The sequence below is a fragment of the Poecilia latipinna genome, unplaced genomic scaffold (genome assembly GCF_001443285.1).
Source record: "Poecilia latipinna isolate Pla-1442-1.1 unplaced genomic scaffold, P_latipinna-1.0 Scaffold1444, whole genome shotgun sequence".
NCBI classification, from domain to species: domain Eukaryota; kingdom Metazoa; phylum Chordata; class Actinopteri; order Cyprinodontiformes; family Poeciliidae; genus Poecilia; species Poecilia latipinna.
Window position 1 is genome coordinate 90,760 of NW_015114060.1, and position 21,255 is coordinate 112,014.

The 21,255-nt window shown below is 41.5% G+C and overlaps 1 protein-coding gene across 4 annotated transcripts; it reads right to left on the reverse strand.

Annotated features, from left to right (window-relative positions):
- Nucleotides 1-11,059: 11,059 nt before the first annotated feature.
- On the reverse strand, nt 11,060-18,347 carry gmnc (geminin coiled-coil domain containing). Of its 4 annotated transcripts, XM_015057225.1 has the most exons (7): nt 18,267-18,347; nt 16,373-16,504; nt 15,501-15,594; nt 15,177-15,289; nt 14,617-14,696; nt 14,319-14,435; nt 11,610-12,851 (listed from the first exon to the last, which is right to left on the reverse strand). In XM_015057225.1, exons 4-7 carry the CDS (start codon nt 15,268-15,270, stop codon nt 12,117-12,119), a joined length of 1,026 nt encoding a protein of 341 aa, XP_014912711.1. In that variant the 5' UTR covers nt 15,271-15,289; nt 15,501-15,594; nt 16,373-16,504; nt 18,267-18,347; the 3' UTR covers nt 11,610-12,116. The 4 variants fall into 4 exon arrangements, with proteins under 4 accessions (XP_014912708.1, XP_014912713.1, XP_014912712.1 ...); XM_015057222.1 differs by lacking the exon at nt 18,267-18,347 and having other exon boundaries at nt 11,060-12,851; nt 16,373-16,660; XM_015057227.1 differs by lacking the exons at nt 15,177-15,289; nt 15,501-15,594; nt 18,267-18,347 and having other exon boundaries at nt 11,060-12,851; nt 16,317-16,659.
- Between the last annotated feature and the right edge of the window lie 2,908 nt (nt 18,348-21,255).

Consider the following 21,255-nt stretch of genomic DNA (forward strand, 5'->3'; position numbering starts at 1 on the left):
AGATGCTGTTTATATCAAATATGAATTAAAAGAAATTTGATTTCCTGATTTAAAGCCTTGAAATTGGGCCTCTGTCTCTTTAAGAAGCTCCTGCTCTTTCTGAAGCTCCGCCTCCAGTAAGTCGTCCCAACATGGCTCCTCTATTAACCCTTTCATGGTTTTACCAGCGTTGCTCTGAGCAGCAGCTCCTGTAAGGAGCTCAGCAGCTGGTTGCTAATTGCTGCTGGCTAGTCTGAAGGAGCTGAGTGGGGGAGGAGCTGCGCCTCGAAGGCGGGGCTAGGTCCACCCAGGCGTTTTGCAGCTGAATGGTTGCCACGGAGATTAAATAATTTCTCAAACATGCATGAAAGAATCAACACTGCAGGTTTGTTTTTGATGAATAAAATACATTAAAACATGATGCAAAGATCAGAAAAGTACATTTTATTTGATCCTGCCCCTTTAAGAACCAGCAGCTCAGAGGCCTGCAGACTCCCACTAAACAAAACTTAAAGGTGGAATCGTTCAGTCCTCTGAAGAAACGTCGTTTCTGGTGTGAAGCTGGCCATGTTTGAGTCGCTTCTCCTCTGTCTCAGGTCTGTCCGAGTCCATCCTGGAGTCCATGCGGCGCAGCCGGCGCCTCCTCTTCGTCCTCAGTCCCGACTTCCTGGCGGAGAAGAGCTTCAGCCTGCTGGAATGCCGTTTGGGTCTGTACCTGCAGCGCGGCCAGCGGGCCTACATCCTGGCCGTGGTCTGCCGCTCCATCAGCAAGCTGCCCTGTGCGGAGGCTGCCCAGCTCCGCCATGCCGCCATCTGCACCGCCACCTGGCGGGGGCGCCGGTCCGAACCGCGGCGCTCCCGGTTCTGGCTGCGGCTGCGGCTGGCGCTGCCTGTCCGGCCGCTTGCTCTGGGCCGGCGGCTCATCGACAGCACGTCGTCGCACTCCGACCTGGCGGCGTTGGCTCTGCAGAGAGCTCAACGCATCCGGAACCAGAACCGCAGGGACCGGGCCGGGCGGAGCCGCACGGGCCGCAGGGCTTCAGCCAATCACAGAATGACTCCGTCCAGAGGGAGGTGCGGCGTCAGGAGGGAGGAGGTGCTGCAGCACAGCAGGAGGTGCTCCGGGTGCGCTTGGTTCATGGGCCAGGTAGAGGATAGGCGGGCGGAGATTAGAGGGGAGACCCAGACGCAGCTGGAGCTGCGTAACGGGACTGACGCCGTCTCAGAAACAGACTCCATCATCCCTGACTCCGCCCACAAAGCACAGAGCCACGCCCCCTCACCAAACCACGCCCCTGAAACCCATGACCCCGCCTCCTTCTGTCAGCAGGAAGTGGATACTTCCAGGACTTCAGAGGAAAATCGGTCAGGTGAAAAGGGGGAGGAGCTTATGCTTGAGATAGCGCCAACCGCGCCCCCAACAGGAAACCCGGCCTAGCCATTCATTTCCAAGATGTGAATCGTTCTCTGATTGAGTCTGTGAACTTTTGGACTAATCTGAAGGAGTGTGATTACCTTTTATAGGGCTTAATAGTTAACACTATTCTGGATTTAACAATGAAGAAAAGCCGGAATCAGAACTGTTGCTGCAGCATTTTAGATCTGCTGAAGACGTTTTACTGAGTTCTTTCTGCTTCCTGATAGTAAATAATTACTGCATTCCAGCCTTGAAGAAACAATTTCTTTGCGTCACTCTGGGACAAAATATTGTTAATATTAGCAATATTATGGAGGCAAAAGGAGAAAGTAGAAAACTGTTTAGTGATTTAAACATTCTGACATTATTAGTGAAGTCTCTGTTTTTCATAAACATTTCAGATACAAATCTAAAGCGGATACGCCTGCATGGAGCACGTTTCTGTCTCTACGGAGCTAAATTAGGGTCCATAAAGTATGTTCAAAAATAATCATTGGAATCTGAAAAATAATTTCAAAACTGAAAAAAACGTTTTAAACTGAAAGATAATTTTGAAACAAAAAAATAAAACATTAAATTTATTCTCAAAAGAGAAGAAGCTGGAACAGGAAAAGTTTTGAAACTTAGTGTTGAAAATGATAAATATTTTTGAAACTGATAAAAGTTTTTAAACTGAAAAGTTTTATGATTCCATTAAAAAATTTAAATTGGAAAAAATTTACTGAAAAATAATTCTACAGCTAAAAACAATTTGAAACTGAAAAATCATTTTTGACAGTAGAAAAGTGCAAAACAGTTCTTCATACTGGTAGATTTTTTTTCAATTTCAAAACTCATTTCTTGAACAAACTTTGTGGCCATAATTTAGCTCCATACGTTAGCAGCTGAATTCAGATCGGCTCAAACTCCTGATAATTCATGAAGACATCAGATCCAATCTGCTCCTTTTTCCAGCCTGCATGAAAAACATTCAAATAAACTTTAAGAAAAAAATCATGTTTCCACTCACGTTTTTATTTACTCTTGAGTAAAATTATTAAATTAACAGCAACAACTGTAATATGTGGTTTATCTAAAGCTGCTGTTAAGGCTGCCATCTGCAGGGGGCGCTGCTGGTTTTTCATTCCTTCCCATGTGTTGCTTTTTCATTCAATTAATAAATATAAATGATGGGAGAAAATCTTTGAATAACCTGGAATATGAAACACTCGATACTATCTAAGGCAGGAGTCCCCAAACTACGGCCCGCGGGCCGGATCCGGCCCGCCACGTCATTTGGTCCGGCCCCCTGAACAATGCCGGATCCGGCCCGCCTGCTCATACCAGTGTTTTTTTTCATATATTGTATTTTCCGGTTTATATGTGGATTTTTCTTCAACCACCAGGGGGCTTTTGAGCAAATGTGAAACTTACTTTCCCTCAATGGAATATATACTCGTCAGTCACCGTTTCACTCACGGTTTTTTCCATTTGCATTCTGGGTAAAAATCTATCCAAAAGTGTCGTCGTCTCCCCCCCCCCACCCGTCGACAAGAATTTCTTTGTTTTTTTTTACTGCAAAAACTAAGACCACAGAAAGGAACAGCTATGTGGCCCTCGCAGGAAAAAGTTTGGGGACCCCTGATCTAAGGTTTTGCAGTGAAATCCTTCCTTTTGGTGGTAAAATGAAGCAGGAAACATATTCACATCTTGCACATCTACCTGTTTGAACTTTGTTTATTATCCTGCCTGGTTTTAAATATGACACTCAACTCTTGAGTTTTTAGTTTGTGCAAAGTTTGATTTGCAAAATAAATCTCCCTCCTGTGTAAAGTTTCAGGTCAAATGAAGCAGAAGCGTCTTAAAGGAATCAGAATAAATATAGGAAAATAAAACGTGAAAAATGCTGAACGTCTTGTTCCAGGAAAGTAAAATCACAGAAAATGTAATTTTACAGATAAAATCAGGCTTTTAAGCATCGCATCACAGTTAGATTTCAAACATGTTGCGGCTTCTGCATGAGCTGATCAACAGCCCAAAACGAGGCAGGAAGCCATCATCTTTAAAATAAACCTCAGTTCATCTCCTCCCAGCCTCCAAACGAGAGAGAGAAGGATTTCCTGATAAAGACGGAGTGGAAACTCCGACCCTGTGTACTGCTGAGCTGGGAAAACATTTAATTCCCCATTAATTACCCATCTGTGAGCCAAGCTAATCTCTGCTGTAAACAGGGAGACAGAATATTACATCCATGTTAAAAACACTGCAGACCTCTTTAAAAATTAGACAAACTTCCCAAATTCACAACTTCTTAACCAGATAAAGTAAATTGAACTGAATAATGGTCATTTCCCACACTAAAACTGACTCCAGTACTAGTCCAAACAACAATGTTCCATAAGGTCATTTAATAATGTTAGAGGAATGGATGTCAAATATTAAGAAAACTAAATTGAAAATATAATTATTTTTTTTTTACGGTAAATCTGGATATTTAAGAAGTGGATTTATGATTTTCATTTAAAAAAAATTATTTTTCCAAGTTTCATAAATGACTGAACCAGAAATGGGGCTCAAAATCTGCAGTTTTAAATGTGATTTCCTTCCTGTTTGAGTTATTTCTGTGTGTGAGGTCCAAGGTAGCAGAAACAAAATCCTCTCATCTAAGCCTCAGTGAGTGACTTCATCACTTTGTTTGATTGTCTGTACTTAAGTTTTTACTCTGAATAAATCTGTCAATCACACACCTTTTATTCCTGGACTGAAACCGCAGTATTTCCTCTCTGATGGTTCGGGTTTCAGTTTAGAAACGGATACTGAAATCAAACACTATTCCTTTTATTTTTCTATACACATTCATTCCCTTCATTTCAGCAAACACTTTAATATCCCTGCATGGCAATTTGAGTTTTAAAGGACAGTTTCATTAAATATAATCAGATTCAAAATGAATAAAATCTAAGAAACAGCTTATTTCTTTAATTGTTTGAGCATCCTCTGTCTTTTAAAACATTAAATATGGTAAATCCTCATTAATTTGTTCCTTAACTTGTGGTTTAAAATATTTAAAATAATTAAGTAGGACATATAACAGGTAAAACACTTTTAAAACAGACTACTGACTAGACAAAGAAGAAGTCCAAGCACATAAATTATGTCTCATAAATTAATAGGGAAATGTCTTCTTGGAGGTGAAGTCATTAATCCTGCCTCAGAAAAAGTATTTAACTGAAAGAAGACGATGCACTTTATATGCAAATTGAATCCAGTCAGCATTTCAATACCTGTGATGCATTCAGGTTTCAGCTGGAAGCAAGAAAAACCACGAGGTCAACATGATGCTGAGGGAAACACCACGGCTCTTTGGAGTAAAAACAAAGTTTAATTTTATTGCACCATCCATCATTTCTGTGTGTGTAATTATGTTTTCTTCCCAGTATTTGTGGGGACCAGGGAAGTCACCTGCTTTATGGAGCCCTCCAGGTTTATGGGGACTGAAGTGTCATGTTGCGTTTTCTTCATAACTTCTTTGTTTAAATGTCACTGAACAAATTATACAGCAGCAATTCACAACAAAGTTTGTCTCAAGACACTTTGCACAAAATAATCAAATTTATAAACAGAAATCTTAGAAAGTTTTGTGCCATAAGCGAGACTATTTTACCAACCCAGATTTAGCTGGTTAACTAAATATTTTGTTTGTAATTAAATATTTAGTTGTAGGTAAATATTTTGCTTGCTAGCAAAGTATTTAGCTCCAAACTAAATATTTTGTTGTTTGTATTGTGTTTGTTTTTGGTCTATTTTGTTGGGTTTCTGGTTGAACACTTTGCAATCACCATCTGTGTATAATAAACTTTTACTTTTAGAAATGACTGCATAATGAAACCATATAACCACATGATCTGGAAAACCCTTTCGTAGTTTGTTAGGAAACTAGTTTTAAGTTTTAAACAACATAAACATTTCAAGTAAAGACATTAGTTAGCTTTTTTGGTTATTGTAATGTGCGTAGAAGCATGAATCTTTGCTAGCTGGCGTGTTTGATGGCAGGGTTATGTGTTGAACTGCAGTTAGTGTGCAGTTATTCATCATCAGACAGGATCCCATTAAGACTCATTAACCATTAAACTGCACCACAGGCAGAACGATTTATGGGATTTCGTGGACCTCACAGGCCTTTCTGCTGGTTCTGATGCTACGTTGTGAAGGTGAACTGCAGCAGTTTGGATGCTGATGTAGAAGCAGTAGAAATCTGCTGCTTGTTGCAGACTTTAATTTATTTCAATATGAGAGCAGCCATTAGAGAGGGCAGGAGGCATTCTCTGGGTTACTTCACAACAGACAGGGACGCTCTGGTTCTGATATCTCTGGCTGAATGTGGTCAGTCCTGATAGATGATAGATCCCATCAGCTTTCACAAAGAAGAAAACTTTGATAGGTTCAGGTAGAGGCTAATGGCCAAAGTAACATCCACGGGGATGTTAGATTCAAGATTTCCCCTTCTTTACTGTTTCCACCTGTTCTACTGGAACCAGAACTCCATCATCTGCTCCACCTCCAGCTGCTGTGGTTCTCTGAGTCAAACCAACCTGTTCCCCTCCTGGCCTGTGGGGGCGCTGTACCAAGAACCACTGAAGGAAATGACACAAAAACCTCTGAAGACACTGAGAGCAACTTCCTTCTTCACCAAAGACTTCTCTTTAGTCTTTGGCTGAAGGCCAGGAGCCATTTCTGCTGCTAGCGCTAGGCTAACATGTTAGCTTTGGTTGTATTTAGCCAGAATGCCCTGCACTGTAGTCTATTTCCTTACTTTTGGAGCGGTCTCTGGTCCGGTTGGTGTTCACATTCAAAGTGAACCCAGTGGAACCCAGACCGAGGTTTGGAGGCAGATCAAATTTAGATTATTTTGGTTATCAAACCAAACTAAACCGGACAAAACAAAAAGACTGGAGTTGGATTAGATTGACTGAACAGGACTGGTGGGAATGAACTCTTAATCAGCTCTAGAAAATATTCATCATCAGACACTGTGAAACACTGAGGTGAGTTAAGATCTGGAAGTTATAATGTTACATTTATTCGTCATCTGCATAAAAACAAACATTTTTTTTTATTCAGAAAACGTTAAAGGGCCCAGCAGTGGCGCAACTGCACATTATTCAGGTGGATGCGAAAACATAAATCGGCGCCCCCCCCCGCCCCTCTCCCCGAGGGAAGGAACGTCAGGGTGAAGGGGCGACGCTCAGCCCCCCCGAGGCGACGCTGCGTGAAGTGTAAAAATCGCTACATTTACCGGTCGGTCCACTTCAGGAAGAGAGGAAATGACCTGAAAATACACAAAACCAGACCTGGTTTAAATCCAAAACCTTCAGCAGACTAATGTTGGCACTTTCATTTAGATTCCGGTTTGTTAAAAATGCTAACAGACTGATAATTAAAGTGCATTAAGTCTGCAGCTGTGAAGGTTTTTAACCAGTTTAGAAATGATTTTTCTGCGTCTACGTATTGGAAACTTTGCTCCTCATCAGTCAAAGAGCTAAATGGCATCAGGCTTCTTCTGGAGACCTCTAAGTGGTTCTTATTAATCGATCCAACCTGGAGAATCAGAAAATGCTGTGCTAAGTTTTATTTAAAGCCAGTCTCTGATCATTCATTAATTATGGTGTTTTATTTTGAGTCATTAGGATGAAAAACATCGAGTTTCTCCAGTGCGTCCCCAGAGTCCTCTGAATGCTCTTCATCAGGTCCCTGCAGCAGGAATCCTCTCATTCCTCATCAGGTTTTCTCCCTCGCTGATCACTCCATCCAAAGGTGAGAGGTCAGCAGCATCCACTCACTTATACATGACCCATTAGCTAGAAGTAATTAGCGTGAAGACACAGCGCTCACTTGGTCAATCTGTAACCACGTCTGCATCTCTGTTCTGCATTCCTGATGCTACAGATTCTTCATCAATCAGGTGATCAGAGTCAGAGATCAATAAAGTTCACAAAGAGAGAAAACCAGAGAAAATCAGCGTTCTGCTGAAATCCGTTGGGTCAGAAAAACTATCAAAGATCTGCTATTCAAAAATGACATGTCAGAGGATCAGATGATGCTAAAGCTAAATACTTAGCTAAGGCATAGTTTGCTTGCCAATAAGCAAAAACAAACTATCAAAATAAAAGCTGTGTGTTTATAACTTCTACATAAACTCCTGCAGATGAGCTGATTCCTTCGATGCTGATGCATCGTCCTTTGTTTTAAACTGAAATGATGTTTAAGAAGAAAATAAACAATGATAAAAAGGCAACATGAAACAAAGACCCAGCTTTTATTTTGGTAGTCCACTTCTGGTTACGGGAAATTAAATAGCATATTATCTAAATATTTAGCTTTGAGACAAATGCTTAGTTTCAAACTAAATATTTCACTTGGTACCTCAACCTTTAATTTGAAAGTAAATATTTAAGTGGCTAACAATATTTAGCTTGCTAACTAAACTTTTACTTTGAAGCTAAATATTTAGCTTGCTTGTTGAACAATTTGTTTAAAACTCTTAGCTTTATAAATGTACGAATAACATGGATGCACCTCAGAACATTTACTCTTTGATTGGCTGATCAGAGCTGAACGTGGCGCCGGAGCGGGTCGGACTGGCTGAGCAGGCGGCTCATTAGCAGCCGAGCTGTCGGGTTCTGCGAGAACTCGGTGGAGAGGCCGTTCCCCCGGCCGGCCGGGCCGGGTCGGGTTTCAACCGACCGGCCTCTTTAATCACCCCTCTCCGACCCGGACCGGCCCTCCTGGCAGGTTCCGGGGCGGTGGCGCCTCCGGACCTGATCCGGCCTCCAAGCTGTCGGACATCTGCAGCAGCTCCCACCTTGTCATTAGAGGCCGACCGCTCCGCCGGCCCGACTCCGACTACGACCCGGCCCGACTTTCCCTCGGCCCCCACAGCCTCTCAGGGGACCGGGACCCTGTGTTGGGAACCCCCCGGGAGAAAGAGAAACCCGCCATCATCAGGGCCGGTCCCCGGGGAGCCGCAGGGGCTTTGTTCCCAGGAGGAGACTGGTCAGACTGGTTTCACTGGTAACTGAGCTAAAGATGGAGAGACACTCCGGTTCTGATCCAACGGATCCAAACCACAAAATAATCAACTTTCATGATGAAATTTTTCATCCTGGAGTTTTAATTTAAACCTCAGCGGATTTTAAAAATCTGATACTTTTGTTTCAAATCCTGATCCAGAACTCCTGATCCGGTCTCCAGTTCTTCGTGAAGTTAACTGTTCAAAAACCAGAAAATAATGAGAACTGGAGAGTAGTAGGAGAATAAAGTGAGAAAAGTGGCCAGTTTGTTTGTATTTCTGTTCTGAGCCAATGAAGGGAAGCTAACATGAAATCTGCTTTTAATTTGCCTTGAAGCAACAAATGAATGGATCAGTTCTGAAACCACAGCTTCACGTTCTGAATCGTCACTTTGGGTCGACAACAAACACATTTCATCCTAAAACACAATTTATTTGTTCAGTTAAATCAAAACTTGTGTATAAAAACAGCACAGATAATCTGACATACAGTATTTAAAGCACATTAGCAAGGCGACTTCACAGATCAGGAGCTAATTTCATTGGCTGTCATGGTTAGCATGGTTAGCATTTATGGCTCATTATCTCACTGAATTAATAGATATAAAAAGATTAAACATGTTTCATTTCTAGCAGCTAATGCAAAAAATAAGATCGGATTCATTCTGGATTTATTTCATCGACGTTTCTAAAAGGAACAAAATGTAAACCAATTGTAAACTGTTTTTATTATGTAAAACGACATTTATTGTGATTTTAAGTGGTAGGAAATGTTCAACTAGTTATAAATCTGATAAAACTGGACAATCTTTTGTAATGTGGTGAGCATGATATGTTAACTGAAACAGATATCTGTATTTTTTTTTTCTTTTCTTCTTTTCTATTCACTTTTCTTATTGTGTACTATATTACTTTTTATATTTGTATCATGTTCGAAATAAATTTCAATTTCAATTTCAATAAATGTTAATTTTTTTTTAGATTTTAGCCTGTTTTTAAATGTTTAAAATAATTTATTTCTGTTGTTTTAATGAAAACTGTTTTTGCTCCAGAGGAAGTTTCATGTTTTAATATGAACTGGTCTTAATTTCGTCGTAAAATTGTTGCTTGTTTTTTAGGACAGGATCTGATTTTTGGCCCCAACAAGCCGAGGCTTAATAACCACCAACCAAACTATTCTGCTGGACGATTTATTTCAGTCCTGGAACGTTTAATTGGATCATAATTTAGCTAGCATGTTCACAAGTCCCAAGACAAGTCTAATGAGACTTGTTACACTGGCAAAAATTAACAGCAATAAATTAGTTTTTTAGTTTGCAGGAAAACTAAACAATGGGGTTAATTTGTCAAAGTTATACTTTCATTATATATTTCATATATTTATGTATGTTCCAGTTCCATTAGCAAACTGTATATTTAGTTAGCAGGCTTAATAATTTTCTTGCCAATTAAATATTTAGCACAAAACTAAATATTTAGCTTGCTAATTTAGCTCCAAAATGAAAGATTTAATTAGCAAGCTAAATATTTAACACAGAGCCAAATATTTAGCTCGATGTTGATTTTGAAGCATGCTAACTAAATACTTATCTGGCTAATTAAATCTTTAGCTTAAAGCTAAAAATATAACTTGCAATCTATACATTTAGTTATCAAACTACACATTTTGCTTGCCAATTAAATATTTAGCTCTAAAACTAAAAATATCAATAGTAAGCTATATATTTAGTTAGCAAACTACAAAATCAGCATGGATCTAACATTTAGCTCGCTAACTAAATATTTAGTTTGGAGCTAAGTATTTGCTTATTATTTTTTATTAACCTTTATGAAACCAGATAAAAACCTGATGACACCTAGGTCTCTTTTACAAGCCTCCTGGTTAACTTGTAAGCTAAATATTTAGTTAACAAGCTAAGCAACTAACTAACATGTTTAGTTAGTTGCTTATTAACTAAATATGTAGCTCCAAGTCTAAAGTGTTCAGTAGCCAGGTAAATATTCAACTTGCAAACTAAATATTTAGTTAGCATATCTAGTGTGGCGTTAACGCAGTAAGAATCAAAGCGGCGGTGGAAATGCTCCCCTGAAAACGCCAGCCCAGGATTTGCCGAGCCGAACAGAACCGACCCGTTCAGGGATTCTTCGGCCGTTATCCTTGCTCTCTCTCTGCTGGTGGTCACCATGTTTTGGCTCATTGGTTTATCAAACTGGCAGTTTAGCAAAGTTAAATAAATAAGCATCTCAACATTAAGACTAAATTTCAGGCAGTTTTGTTCATTTTAAAAGTTAAACGGGTCGTAAGTTGGTTTTCACCACCGGCAGGCTGTAACACAGTTTGGCTGGTCACTGGTATTTGTGTTTCTTCTCTGCAGAGAGTCCAGAAAACGCTGGAAGGATTGTGTTCTGGTTTGTTTCAGCGTCTGAAGTCTCATCTCAGGATCTTGTTGGATTTTTGTTTTGTTTCTTGGTCAGAATAAAAGTTTACAAAGCAGGATATAAATTACATTAAACATTCAGTCACCAGAACAGATCAACTTATAAAAAAAGCAACCAGTTAGAACTGTATGGAGCGCCTTTTGTAAAGTTACACTGTCAAAAATTAACAGCAGTAATTTCAGTTATGTAGACTCATAAGAAAAAGGGGGCGTTAAATTTTCAGTCATATTTTCACCATTTTATTCATAAGTTTATAAATGTTACAGTTAACTAAATATTTAGTTAACAAGCCAAATATCTTGTTACAAGACAAAAAATTATTTTGCAAGCAAAATATTTAGCCAGTAAGCTATATTTGGTTCAAACCAAATTTCTGAAGACCCACCTTTTATTTTGATAGTCTACTTCCACTTATCTGGAATTGAATTTGCACATTAGCTAAACATTTAACTCTGAGCTAAGCAGTTTGTAAATGACATTTTCATCTCTGAGGTAACTAAACGTTTGTCTAGCTAAGAGCTAAATATTTAGTTTGGAGCTAAATAGTTTGCTTGCTCACTAAATATTTGGGTGGGAACTAAATATTTAATATTTAGTTTGGAGCTAATTAAATTGTTAAATATTTTTGTTTGAATCTGACAATTATAAATTGATTACCATGATGAAAACCAGACTTTGAAAAATTGATCCCCATTTTTTACTCTTGTTAAAATGAAATAATCCAAATTATTGCTGTTAGGTTTTAATTGAGTAACTTTATAGACAGCAGGTGTCTCTTTCTGCAGGGGGAACCTTCGGGTCGGATGCGGTTCCTTCGGGTCGGATGCGGTTCCTTTGGGTCGGATGCGGTTCCTTCGGGTCGGTTACGGTTCCTTCGGGTCGATTACGGTTCCTTCGGGTCGGTTGCGGTTCCTTCATGTCTGTTAGAATTCCTTCAAGTTGGATACGGTTCCTTCGAGTCGGTTACGGTTCCTCTGGGTCAGATATGATTCTTTTGTGTTCCTCCGGGTCGGTTACGGTTCCTTCGGGTCGGTTACGGTTCCTTCGGGTCGGATGCGGTTCCTTCGGGTTGGATACGGTTCCTTCAGGTTGGATACGGTTCCTTCGGGTCGGTTACGGTTCCTTCGGGTCAGTTGCAGTTCCTTCGGGTCGGATGCGGTTCCTTCGGGTCAGTTGCAGTTCCTTCGGGTCGGTTACGGTTCCTTCGGGTCAGTTGCAGTTCCTTCGGGTCAGCTATGGTTCCTGTCGGGGAACCCATGTGAAGTTCCACCGGCCCCCCGTGTCCTTCCTGATGAAGGCCTGTCCCTGGGGGAAGCTGTGTGTCTTCACGCTGCTGGACGGACTGAGGGACATGCTGAAAGCCAAATCTGTCGGTTTGTGAAGCGACTGTGATGACGTAGCGCTGCAGCCACTAGAGGGCGCCTGAGATTTGTTCAGAACAGAACCGGAAGACGACCTGGAGGTGAAGCAGAGTTGCTCGTTTGGAGTCCAGCTGGACTCCAGCAGCTGGACGCCTCTGGTGGAGCAGATCTCTGTCAGCGCAGAGCTAGGCAAGGCTCCGACAGGTCCGGAGCAGGTTGGTACTGGCCTGGCAGAAAAGGTGCCTTCAGAGGACAGGTGGTCCGTCTCCCCTGCGGCGGTTTGGCAATAGCTGTGGACAGAGGATGGAGTGGACACCGGGGAACCAAAGGCGTCGCAGTACACCAGATCCTTTAAGCTGGACTCTGATTCGCTGGACGCATCGATGGTGTTCTGGTCCTTCAGGCCCAACATTCGCAGCACCCAGAGATCCAGGCTTGGTTCTGGAGAGGCTGACCCGGCAGAGGACTCAGAGCAGAACTCAGCAGTCAGGTTTCGGCAGACTCTCTTAGTGATCTGCTTGGAGAACGGATGACCTCTGACCTCAGAGGGTTCATGATCGAAGCTGCTCTGGTTTCTCTTCAGATTCCTCCTGTCTGCTGTCAGTTTCTGTGATGCAGAACAGATGAGACAGATTCAGATAGCATTCATGTCTCTCAGCTTCCTCCCTCGGTCCTAAAACATGACTGCCAGGCTAATGGTTCTATATAAATTGTCCTTAAGGATGAGTGTGTGTGGTTGTTTCTGTGTTGCCTTATCTTCATCCTTCTGTGCTCTAAATATCTTTATTTGCATTTTTCTGGAGGTTCAGAAGAAGGGAATCTCTGTCTAAGGTTTCTTTGGGCAATCAAAGTTTGGTTGTGAATGTTAACTGACCTTTGACCTCTGGCCCTCCAAACCTCGGCCTGGGTTCGGTCAAAGTGAACCAAAGTTTGGTTTGAATGTGAACGCCAAGTGGACCGGAGACCGCTCCAAAAATAGGAAGTTGACTACAGAACAGGGCATTCTGGATAAATACAACCAAAGCTAACATGCTAGCCTAGCGCTAGCAGTAGAAATTGCTCCTGGTCTTCAGCCAAAGACTAAAGAGAAATCCTCCAACCGCTAAAATCTGACGCCTCCATCTTGTTTCCATCTGGTGAAGAAGGAAGTTGCTCTCAGTGTCTTCAGAGGTTTTTGTGTCGTTTCCTTCAGTGGTTCTTGGTGCAGCGCCCCCACAGGCCAGGAGGGGAACAGGTTGGTTTGACTCGGAGCAGAGAGAAAGAGAACCAGAGCAGCTGGAGGTGGAGCAGATGGTGGAGTTCTGGTTCCAATCTAAGCGTTTCAGGAAACTGATGCTTAGGACTGGAGTTGTTAACCACTGACCTACATGACACACAGCTCTTCCTTTGGGAACACACCAATCCTTAAAGCTTTTCTGTCCCAAAACTAAAAGCCTCAGGAAACTCGGTCAAAACTCAATGTGTTCTCCAGATCTGCAGCACACATTGAGACCGGACAGCCGAACCTCAGTACAGTGATCCCTCGTTTTTCGTGGGGGTTGCGTTCCGAAAATAAGTGAAATCCGCAAAGTAGTTTACCTTTAGTTTTTACAATTATTATACAGCATAATTAAATACTCTACATTAAAACCGAAGAACAAAACCTGTTTTCAGGTCAGCGGATTTACGCGTTCATCAATCGGGCCTTAATGTGATCCGGAGTCACGTCATTAAAGCGTCTCCTCCAACCTGCCCCAGAGATTCACAGCTGGATCTACGGCAGAGCGACGAATCTGAGCCTCCGGTCGGGTTCTGCTGCCTCTGGCCACAGTTTTTTCCAGCTGGCATTCAAAGTTTTCAGCTTTCATCTCCTGAATGGCCAATCTGTATTACTTATATTTAAATACTGTATTGCCACACAGGTAGAGAAGGAGCTCGGAGACTGTTTAGCCAATCAGGACGCAGAACACAATGCACTGTGAAAAAAACTGCACAAAAAAATCTGCAAAGCAGCGAGATGGTGAAAGGCGAACCGCGTTATAGCGAGGGATCACTGTAATCCCTTCCTCACTACAGGCTCAGTCCAATCACCCACCTTCGCTTTTTCCTGCAGGTTCGTCACAAAAGAGGAACTGAGGAATCCTCTGAGTTTGCTGTTCTCCTCCTGCAGCCTGGCCAGCTCTTCCTCCCTCTGCAGCAGCGCATCCTGCAGCTGGAAGCACAAGAAGAATCATGAGCGCCAGAAACAAACTGAAAACTGGTCCAGATCTTCAATGATCTGCACTCAGAGTTTATTTAACGACGATTTATGATCTCTTTTCTGGTTTAACTGCTGGTATTAAAGTGAATAAGAACTAATGATGTTAACCTGACAGTAAACAGGTGTTGTCTACCTGCTTGTTCCTCTGGAGGTGAGGCGAGAGCTGCTGTGTCCACATCAGGCCAGCAGAGGGAGTGAAAGCACACTTGGATTCTGACAGAAACACGCAGGAAATGATGTAATCATCAAAAACAATCCTTCATATGATCAAACGAAACCTCTAAAGTCGACAGGTTTTAATAACGCGACCATGTTGGATTTGACTGAACATTTAAGTCTGATTTTTACTGTTAGATAATAAAACGTTTAATCTAAGTACAGAAACCCTGCCCCCTGCTGGCAGGATGAAGAATCTGAATTTAAAACATGATTTAAATAGATCTGGACTTCACAACAGCGCCCCCTGTGGTCAGAAGAGGAGGTCAGGAGAATCCAGCTGGGATCAGACCAACTGAACTCCGGCTGACGAGACACAAAGAAAATGATCTTTGATTTTTTAGAGAATGGAATGGATCAATCTGTTTGATAAGTAAATAAAGACCTGCTCATGCTGCACTGTGATTGGCTAAATTACAAATGGGGGCGGGATCAGGTCAAGGTCAGGTCCAGAACATTAGCGTTAGCTTGACTCACCCCACAAAGACGATAGCATGTTTCTGCTCTCATCGAGGTCACAGAGGTCGGTGGGGTCATGCTCATGTTCCCACATAGAGGCCAGTGTTTCCATGGAAACACCAACAATGTCGCTGCCACAGAAGTGACCAAGAAGAGAAGAAGAAGAACAGCTTGAGAAGAAACCCCCACAGAGAACCAAGAAGTTTAATGTATTCCTTATAAACACAGTCAGCCTAAACAGCAGGATGTTTTCAAGGTGAAACACCGACCCCTACAGGTAGAGCTCTAACTGAACTCCCTCTACAGAAGTGGATCAGCTTCTATGTAAATGAAATAACTTACTTTAAGTGACTCTGTGCAGCAGGAGACCCGGCGATGGCAGTATGATGCTGTGGTGCTCTTCAGATTGAGCCATTCAGAGCCTCGACATGCAGACCTGCTGAACATGTCACACATAAAAACATTCATATCCAGATTTCCTGCAGTCCAGACCAGAATTGCTGCAAATAGCTGAAATAAATAAACATTTACTGATGATAAATTTACTGCATCATTTCACTGAGAAAAGAAAATCTGTTCCAAAGTAGAGCAGGTTGTTCAGGGTGGTGAACCCGGCAACTGATTTAAAGCTCAAATATCCAGAAAGTTCTGATTTTCTGGGAAAGTCTTGCAGTTTGGCTGCTGGTGATTTTTATTTCTAATTTCTTCCTTCCCTCTTCCATTCTAATAATAACCTCAGAGCTACTGGCTGCCTGTTTGTCCACAGTCTGATTAAAGTCATGCAGTTCTTCCATCCTGCACTGACAGCAGCTTCTGTTATACTGAAGGATTTTAAATCAAGTGTGAACCTAAAGTGACTAAAACAGCATCGTTTCTTAAGATTTGATGCTTTTAAAGAGATTGACACGGAATTTACACAATAATGTCATAAAACAGCACAAACTTTCTCAACAAAAGATAATCAATAAAACAATAAATAAACGTTTAAAAGCAAAGTCTCATGTAAATGTTGGGTTTAAAACTGAACGTTCAGACTTTGCAGGTTGGAATCTGAAATCATCTTTAATTTTTCTGACAGCTGATTTCTGCTGGATGATCTTCAGTTTGACGAGCTGAAGGCGAAGCTTTTCCTAAAACAAGTGAAACTGAAGACTGAACTTAGCTTCTCCTCCACCGATTAACCGAGCAGCTCTTTACCGCCGTCAGATTCAGACCTGAACGCGCCGCGTCTCCTCCGCGCTGTGCGTAAAGCGCACCGGACTCTCCAGGAACCACAGGGACGGGAAGCGAGGCGGGAAAAATCCTCAGTGCCGAACCAGAACCGGGTCCGGGTTCTGGTCCTAAAGCTGCAGGATGAGAGGAAACTTTGGTGAGAGGGTGAATTTCTGCCTGTGATGTGAGTTCAGTGTGAGCAAAGCTGCAGAGATTTCCTCCCACGCGCAGCAACAGGTGTCACCTCCCGCAGTCACGCACGTGCCGGCTTGTCCAATCAGCGCGCAGAAAGAGCTGAGCGAGTCAGACTCACCTGGGGACAGGTAGCCTCCAAAAACCCAACATGTGAAGTTCAGTCAAAACTAACAGGACGATTCCGGTTATTTAGTCCGTCAAAATCAGTTCCTGTTTTCACCGTTCATTCGTTTATAACTGCCAGTTCCAAACTAAATACTGAGTTAAATATTGAGCTCCAACTAAAAGTTCAGTTTGAAGCTCAATACTTCTATCCTAAAAAACCAAACAGCCAGAACGGTTCAGGCAGCTGGTCCAGATGGAAATGAGAGAAATTACCAAACAGCTCCGGGATTTTCTGAATCATTTTTATTACTGAAAGTTTGATTTATCAAGTTCTCTTCTGATTCTGAGATTATGAATTAAACATTTTAGAATTGTGCTTAAAGCCGGATTCAGTCACTTCCTCTTCAAGGTGAGTTAACCTTAAAATAACCTTGCAGTTAAAAAATGTAACATAAATTACAGCCAAAACAACGAGACGGAAATCCTCCAACTACAAACATTAAAAACAGCATAAATATTTTACATTGTGATAACTTATTGGAGGACTTCACTCGAAGAATCGGAGCCGTGGTTGTCTGGGAGCGACAGAAAATGTCTGTTATTTAATTTATCTACATAAATCAAAAGGAATTAATTTGTAAAACAAAGGGGACCGAAAGTTGCAAATGTCAAAGTTTTATCGTCACTTAAAAGGGATGCACAAAGAAAGCTAAGCTAGTTGACGCTAACTAGCTAGCGACAGTAATCTAACTTTGTACCAAAATAGAGATTTAGTCAATATTAGCTATAAATATCAGATTAGCTTCTTGTCTCCTGTATATGCTGAATGTTTTAGAGAATTAGTTTCTGAGGAAAACTGCTCCCAATTAAAACAGGTTTGTACTTTTATAAATCCCATGCAGTTTTCACCATTTTGCATTTTATTTATGTTTATGATGATTTTATTACACACAGCAGAATCAACATGTTGAACTTCTGCACTCAGACTATCAGCAGCTTCTCTGTATTTTTGGTATTTTTTCTGTTTTACACATTTAGTTGTGCAGCTTTAAAATCATTGTTGGTTTACAAACAGCATAAATTCAGTCTGTTTATGAAAAGCAGACTTTAGTGATGAGCAATGAAAAGCTGTTTAACATTGTGTACTAAATGATGGAATCACCCAGGAGTATTAAATAAAGATGGTTTAGTTCAAGTTCAACGTTTGTTTATCATGGGCAAACAAGTTTCCTTCCCCAATGAAAAACTTTTCTGTCTGCAAGAATGCTACTTAAAAAAGGATGAAATGTAAAATAACCTTAGAAAACATGATCCAAAAGGACCAAAAACAGGAATAAAGTATTAACTATATATAATTTAATACAATAAATAGTGCAAATAAAAATGCAGGCCATGTGAATAGAAGCAGTGAAGATGTGCCACTTTATTTCAGTGTTTCATGAGAATGTGGTTCAATCTGAGATTAACTTCTAATCACATTTATTGCATCATGTAGCTTTTGGCTCTGGTTCTGGTCCTGATTGGTCTGATGGTAGGCGGCCTGTCAGCTGTGAAGCAGTTCAGGCCTAACGAGGCAGCGGGCTACAGGTGGGCTACCTGGTGGTCTAAGTCAGGTTCAGCGGGGCAGATGTTAAACCCGCCCGCCTCCCTTCCTGCCCTTCCTCCCTGCTGGGATCCTAATGACGGTGGGCCGGGCAGAGGGGATTTGTTGGACGACAGCGGCGGCTCCCTGACGTCCAGCAGCCTCCGCGCCGCTGGACGTCCGCGGCGGCGGCCACTCCCAGCTCGCCTAGAGAAAACGGGCCTCATCTGCTGCTGAACGGAGTCAGACGGAAAAATGAGAGAAACACAGAGAGAACTAACAAACACATGTTTTTATAGAGCAGGTCATTAGCTTAGCTTAGCATAAACACTGCTCAAATATATTTGTATAAAAATGTAACACCAGTGACTAAAAAGGTCAGCATGAGCTAATATTGACAGTTTGATTGTTTAATGCTGAGAAAAGACAAAAATAAAAAGGTGAATTATAAAAAAGTTGGCTGGGTTAAGCTAAGCTAAGGAAACTAATCAAAGCTAACATAAGCTAAGCTAAGCTATGGAAACTAGAGGCAAAATAAACTCATGCAATTTATATTAAAGCAGATGGGATGATAAAATATAAGATTAATTAAAATAATGAAGCTTTTTCAGTATTTGCTTGTTTTCTGATGTAAAAAGGAGAAACATCAAAGAAATGGTTTAAAGAAAACAAAACCGATCAGGATCTTTAAAATAGAGCTAAAGGCGCCAACAGCTGCGGCGCAGTTGTAGAGCAACACACCTGTCAGGTGTGTGTGTGTGTGTGTGTGTGTGTGTGTGTGTGTGTGTGTGTGTGTGTGGACTTGCCTGGTTAATCCTGAGCATGTTTGTCTCCTGTAGAGATAATCTAAAGACGACGCCTGACTTCTGCACAGGAGGCCGCTGCACACATTAACTACCCCCCTCAAATCATGAACTGCCCCTGACACACACTCCCTGCATCATGCATGCATGATTTCACACACACACACCATCAATCTGTGTGTGTGTGTGTGTGCCGCCGGCCTCGTGCTGCCGAGCCTTTTCTACCTCCATAATGGCGGCCTGCGGCGAGCTCCGGGCCAATTAAAGCCCCGGGAGGAGCGGCGGAGGCGGCCGCTGAGCCCGGCCAGCCCGGTTCTGATCCGAAGCTGAGGCGGGTCGGGTCGAGCAGCTGCTGAGCTGACAACCTGCTGCGTCTGGTCATGCAGGACGAGCTGCAGCGTCCAATCAGTGGAAACGATAAGCAACCAATCACTGATCAGCTCCTCAGAGTCCCATCATCATCATCATCATCATCAGTCCAGATTCAGTTTGGCTTTAAGATTTATTTCATTTAAACTGCTTCAGTTAGTTTTAATTAGTGTCTTCTGTGTTTTATTAGTTATTATTACTTTTTATAGTTTTTCATATTTAGGCTCATTTTTAGGTGCAGAATTCAAAAAGGTCAAAGTTTGGTGGTTATGAGTATTGAGCATTGTTTATGTGATGAATACTCAACAGAAGAAAACATTTTTTAAACTCTGCTCTTTGCTCCCAAAGTTTGCAGTCACCATTTTGCGGACTAGCACAGCGCCACCTGGAGGAGCATGGAGCGCCGTAATTTACCGACAGCTGACGTAAACTGTTTGTGTGGAGAAAAAATAATCAATTTCACATCAGTTTGAAAATTATCATAAACATGAAAACAAAGGTTATTATATCTGTAATTTCACTATGTTTTGGTTTTATAAAACATACTGAAATAAAAATCGTAAATAATGGAGATTATTATTTACGATTTTTATTTATGTCAGTTAACAAAAATGTTTTATGAATTTCAATTTTGTTATTTTGTTCAATTTGGTTCACCACTTGAAGGAAATTCATAAGTTTGAGTTATTTTATAATTATTTAATTCACTATTTATGAAAGCTTTATTTGATTTGTGATAGTTAAATAAAAAGTCAATTTGCTGCACAAATTATATCCTGGACTGCACAGTGGCGCAGTTGGTAGAGCAGGTTAAAACGCATCGCAGCGCAGAGAGGAGTCCGGTTTACGGACCTGATGACATCACTGTGGTCCTGGCCTCTGATTGGCTGACTGGGATCGCGTGTCAACGTGCGCCACCACCGAAGCGTGATGATAGTTTGGACAAAGAGTTCTTCTCCCTGGTCAGTGAAGTGTAAAATAAAGGCCATTTCCTCCTGTTTCTGTAGATTATAATTAAACCTCAGAGCGACTGCAACCAGAAGAACAACAAACCTGAAGCTGGATGGAGAGAAGCATCTTCTTCAGAACTAAACTCAGTTTAAGATGCATTTAAAAACAAGCTAATTCACAGAAAATAACAGATCACTGCAAGTCCAACATTTTTCTGGAGGAGAATCTGATTAATGATTTACTGAAAGATGAGATTTACTTTAAATCGGTTTTTGCTGTCAGAGTGAAAACTCTTCAGTCACTCCTGCAACTTTGACCAGCTATCTGAGGTAAAATCCTGGTTCGCCTCAAACTTTATCAAATGAAACAATAAAACTGAAATTCTCCTCACTGGCAAAAAATCTATATTATCAAAAGTTGGTAACTTCACTCCCACATTCCTGAACGCTTCCCTCCATTCATCCTCTCATATCCATAATCTGGTCTGCATATTTCCATCTGCGTAACAGAAATAATTTCGTCTTTCCCTCATTCACAACGTATTGATTACTGCAACTCTGTCCTTTCTAGAAACAGTTTTAGTCATGCACAGACATATTCAAAGTTTTCTGTGATTAGAGGCAGTTTCGGCTACAGTACCTAGCCGCTAACATACCTTTGCTAGCTAGCTATCCGTTTTACTTTACCAGTTTGCTGAGTGACGTTCGTTTTTGCCACTGGCTCTCTTCTGTTGCCAACCGACACGATGCTAGCTGCATTCCAACACCAGCTAGCTAGCTTTTTTTGCACAGATTGGTGATACATTTGTGCTGGACCCCAGGATAAATGCTAAAAGACTAGCTAGCTTACATCATATGGAAATTTACACACAACACAAATT

Coding starts and splice junctions, on each gene's coding strand:
- gmnc (XM_015057222.1), bottom strand. CDS start 15,270: ATGGAAACACTGGCCTCTATGTGGGAACATGAGCATGACCCCACCGAC. Junction 14,697..15,176: donor CATGCTATCGTCTTTGTGGG/GTGAGTCAAGCT, acceptor TGTTTCTGTCAG/AATCCAAGTGTGCTTTCACT. Junction 12,852..14,318: donor ACCTGCAGGAAAAAGCGAAG/GTGGGTGATTGG, acceptor TCTGCATCACAG/AAACTGACAGCAGACAGGAG.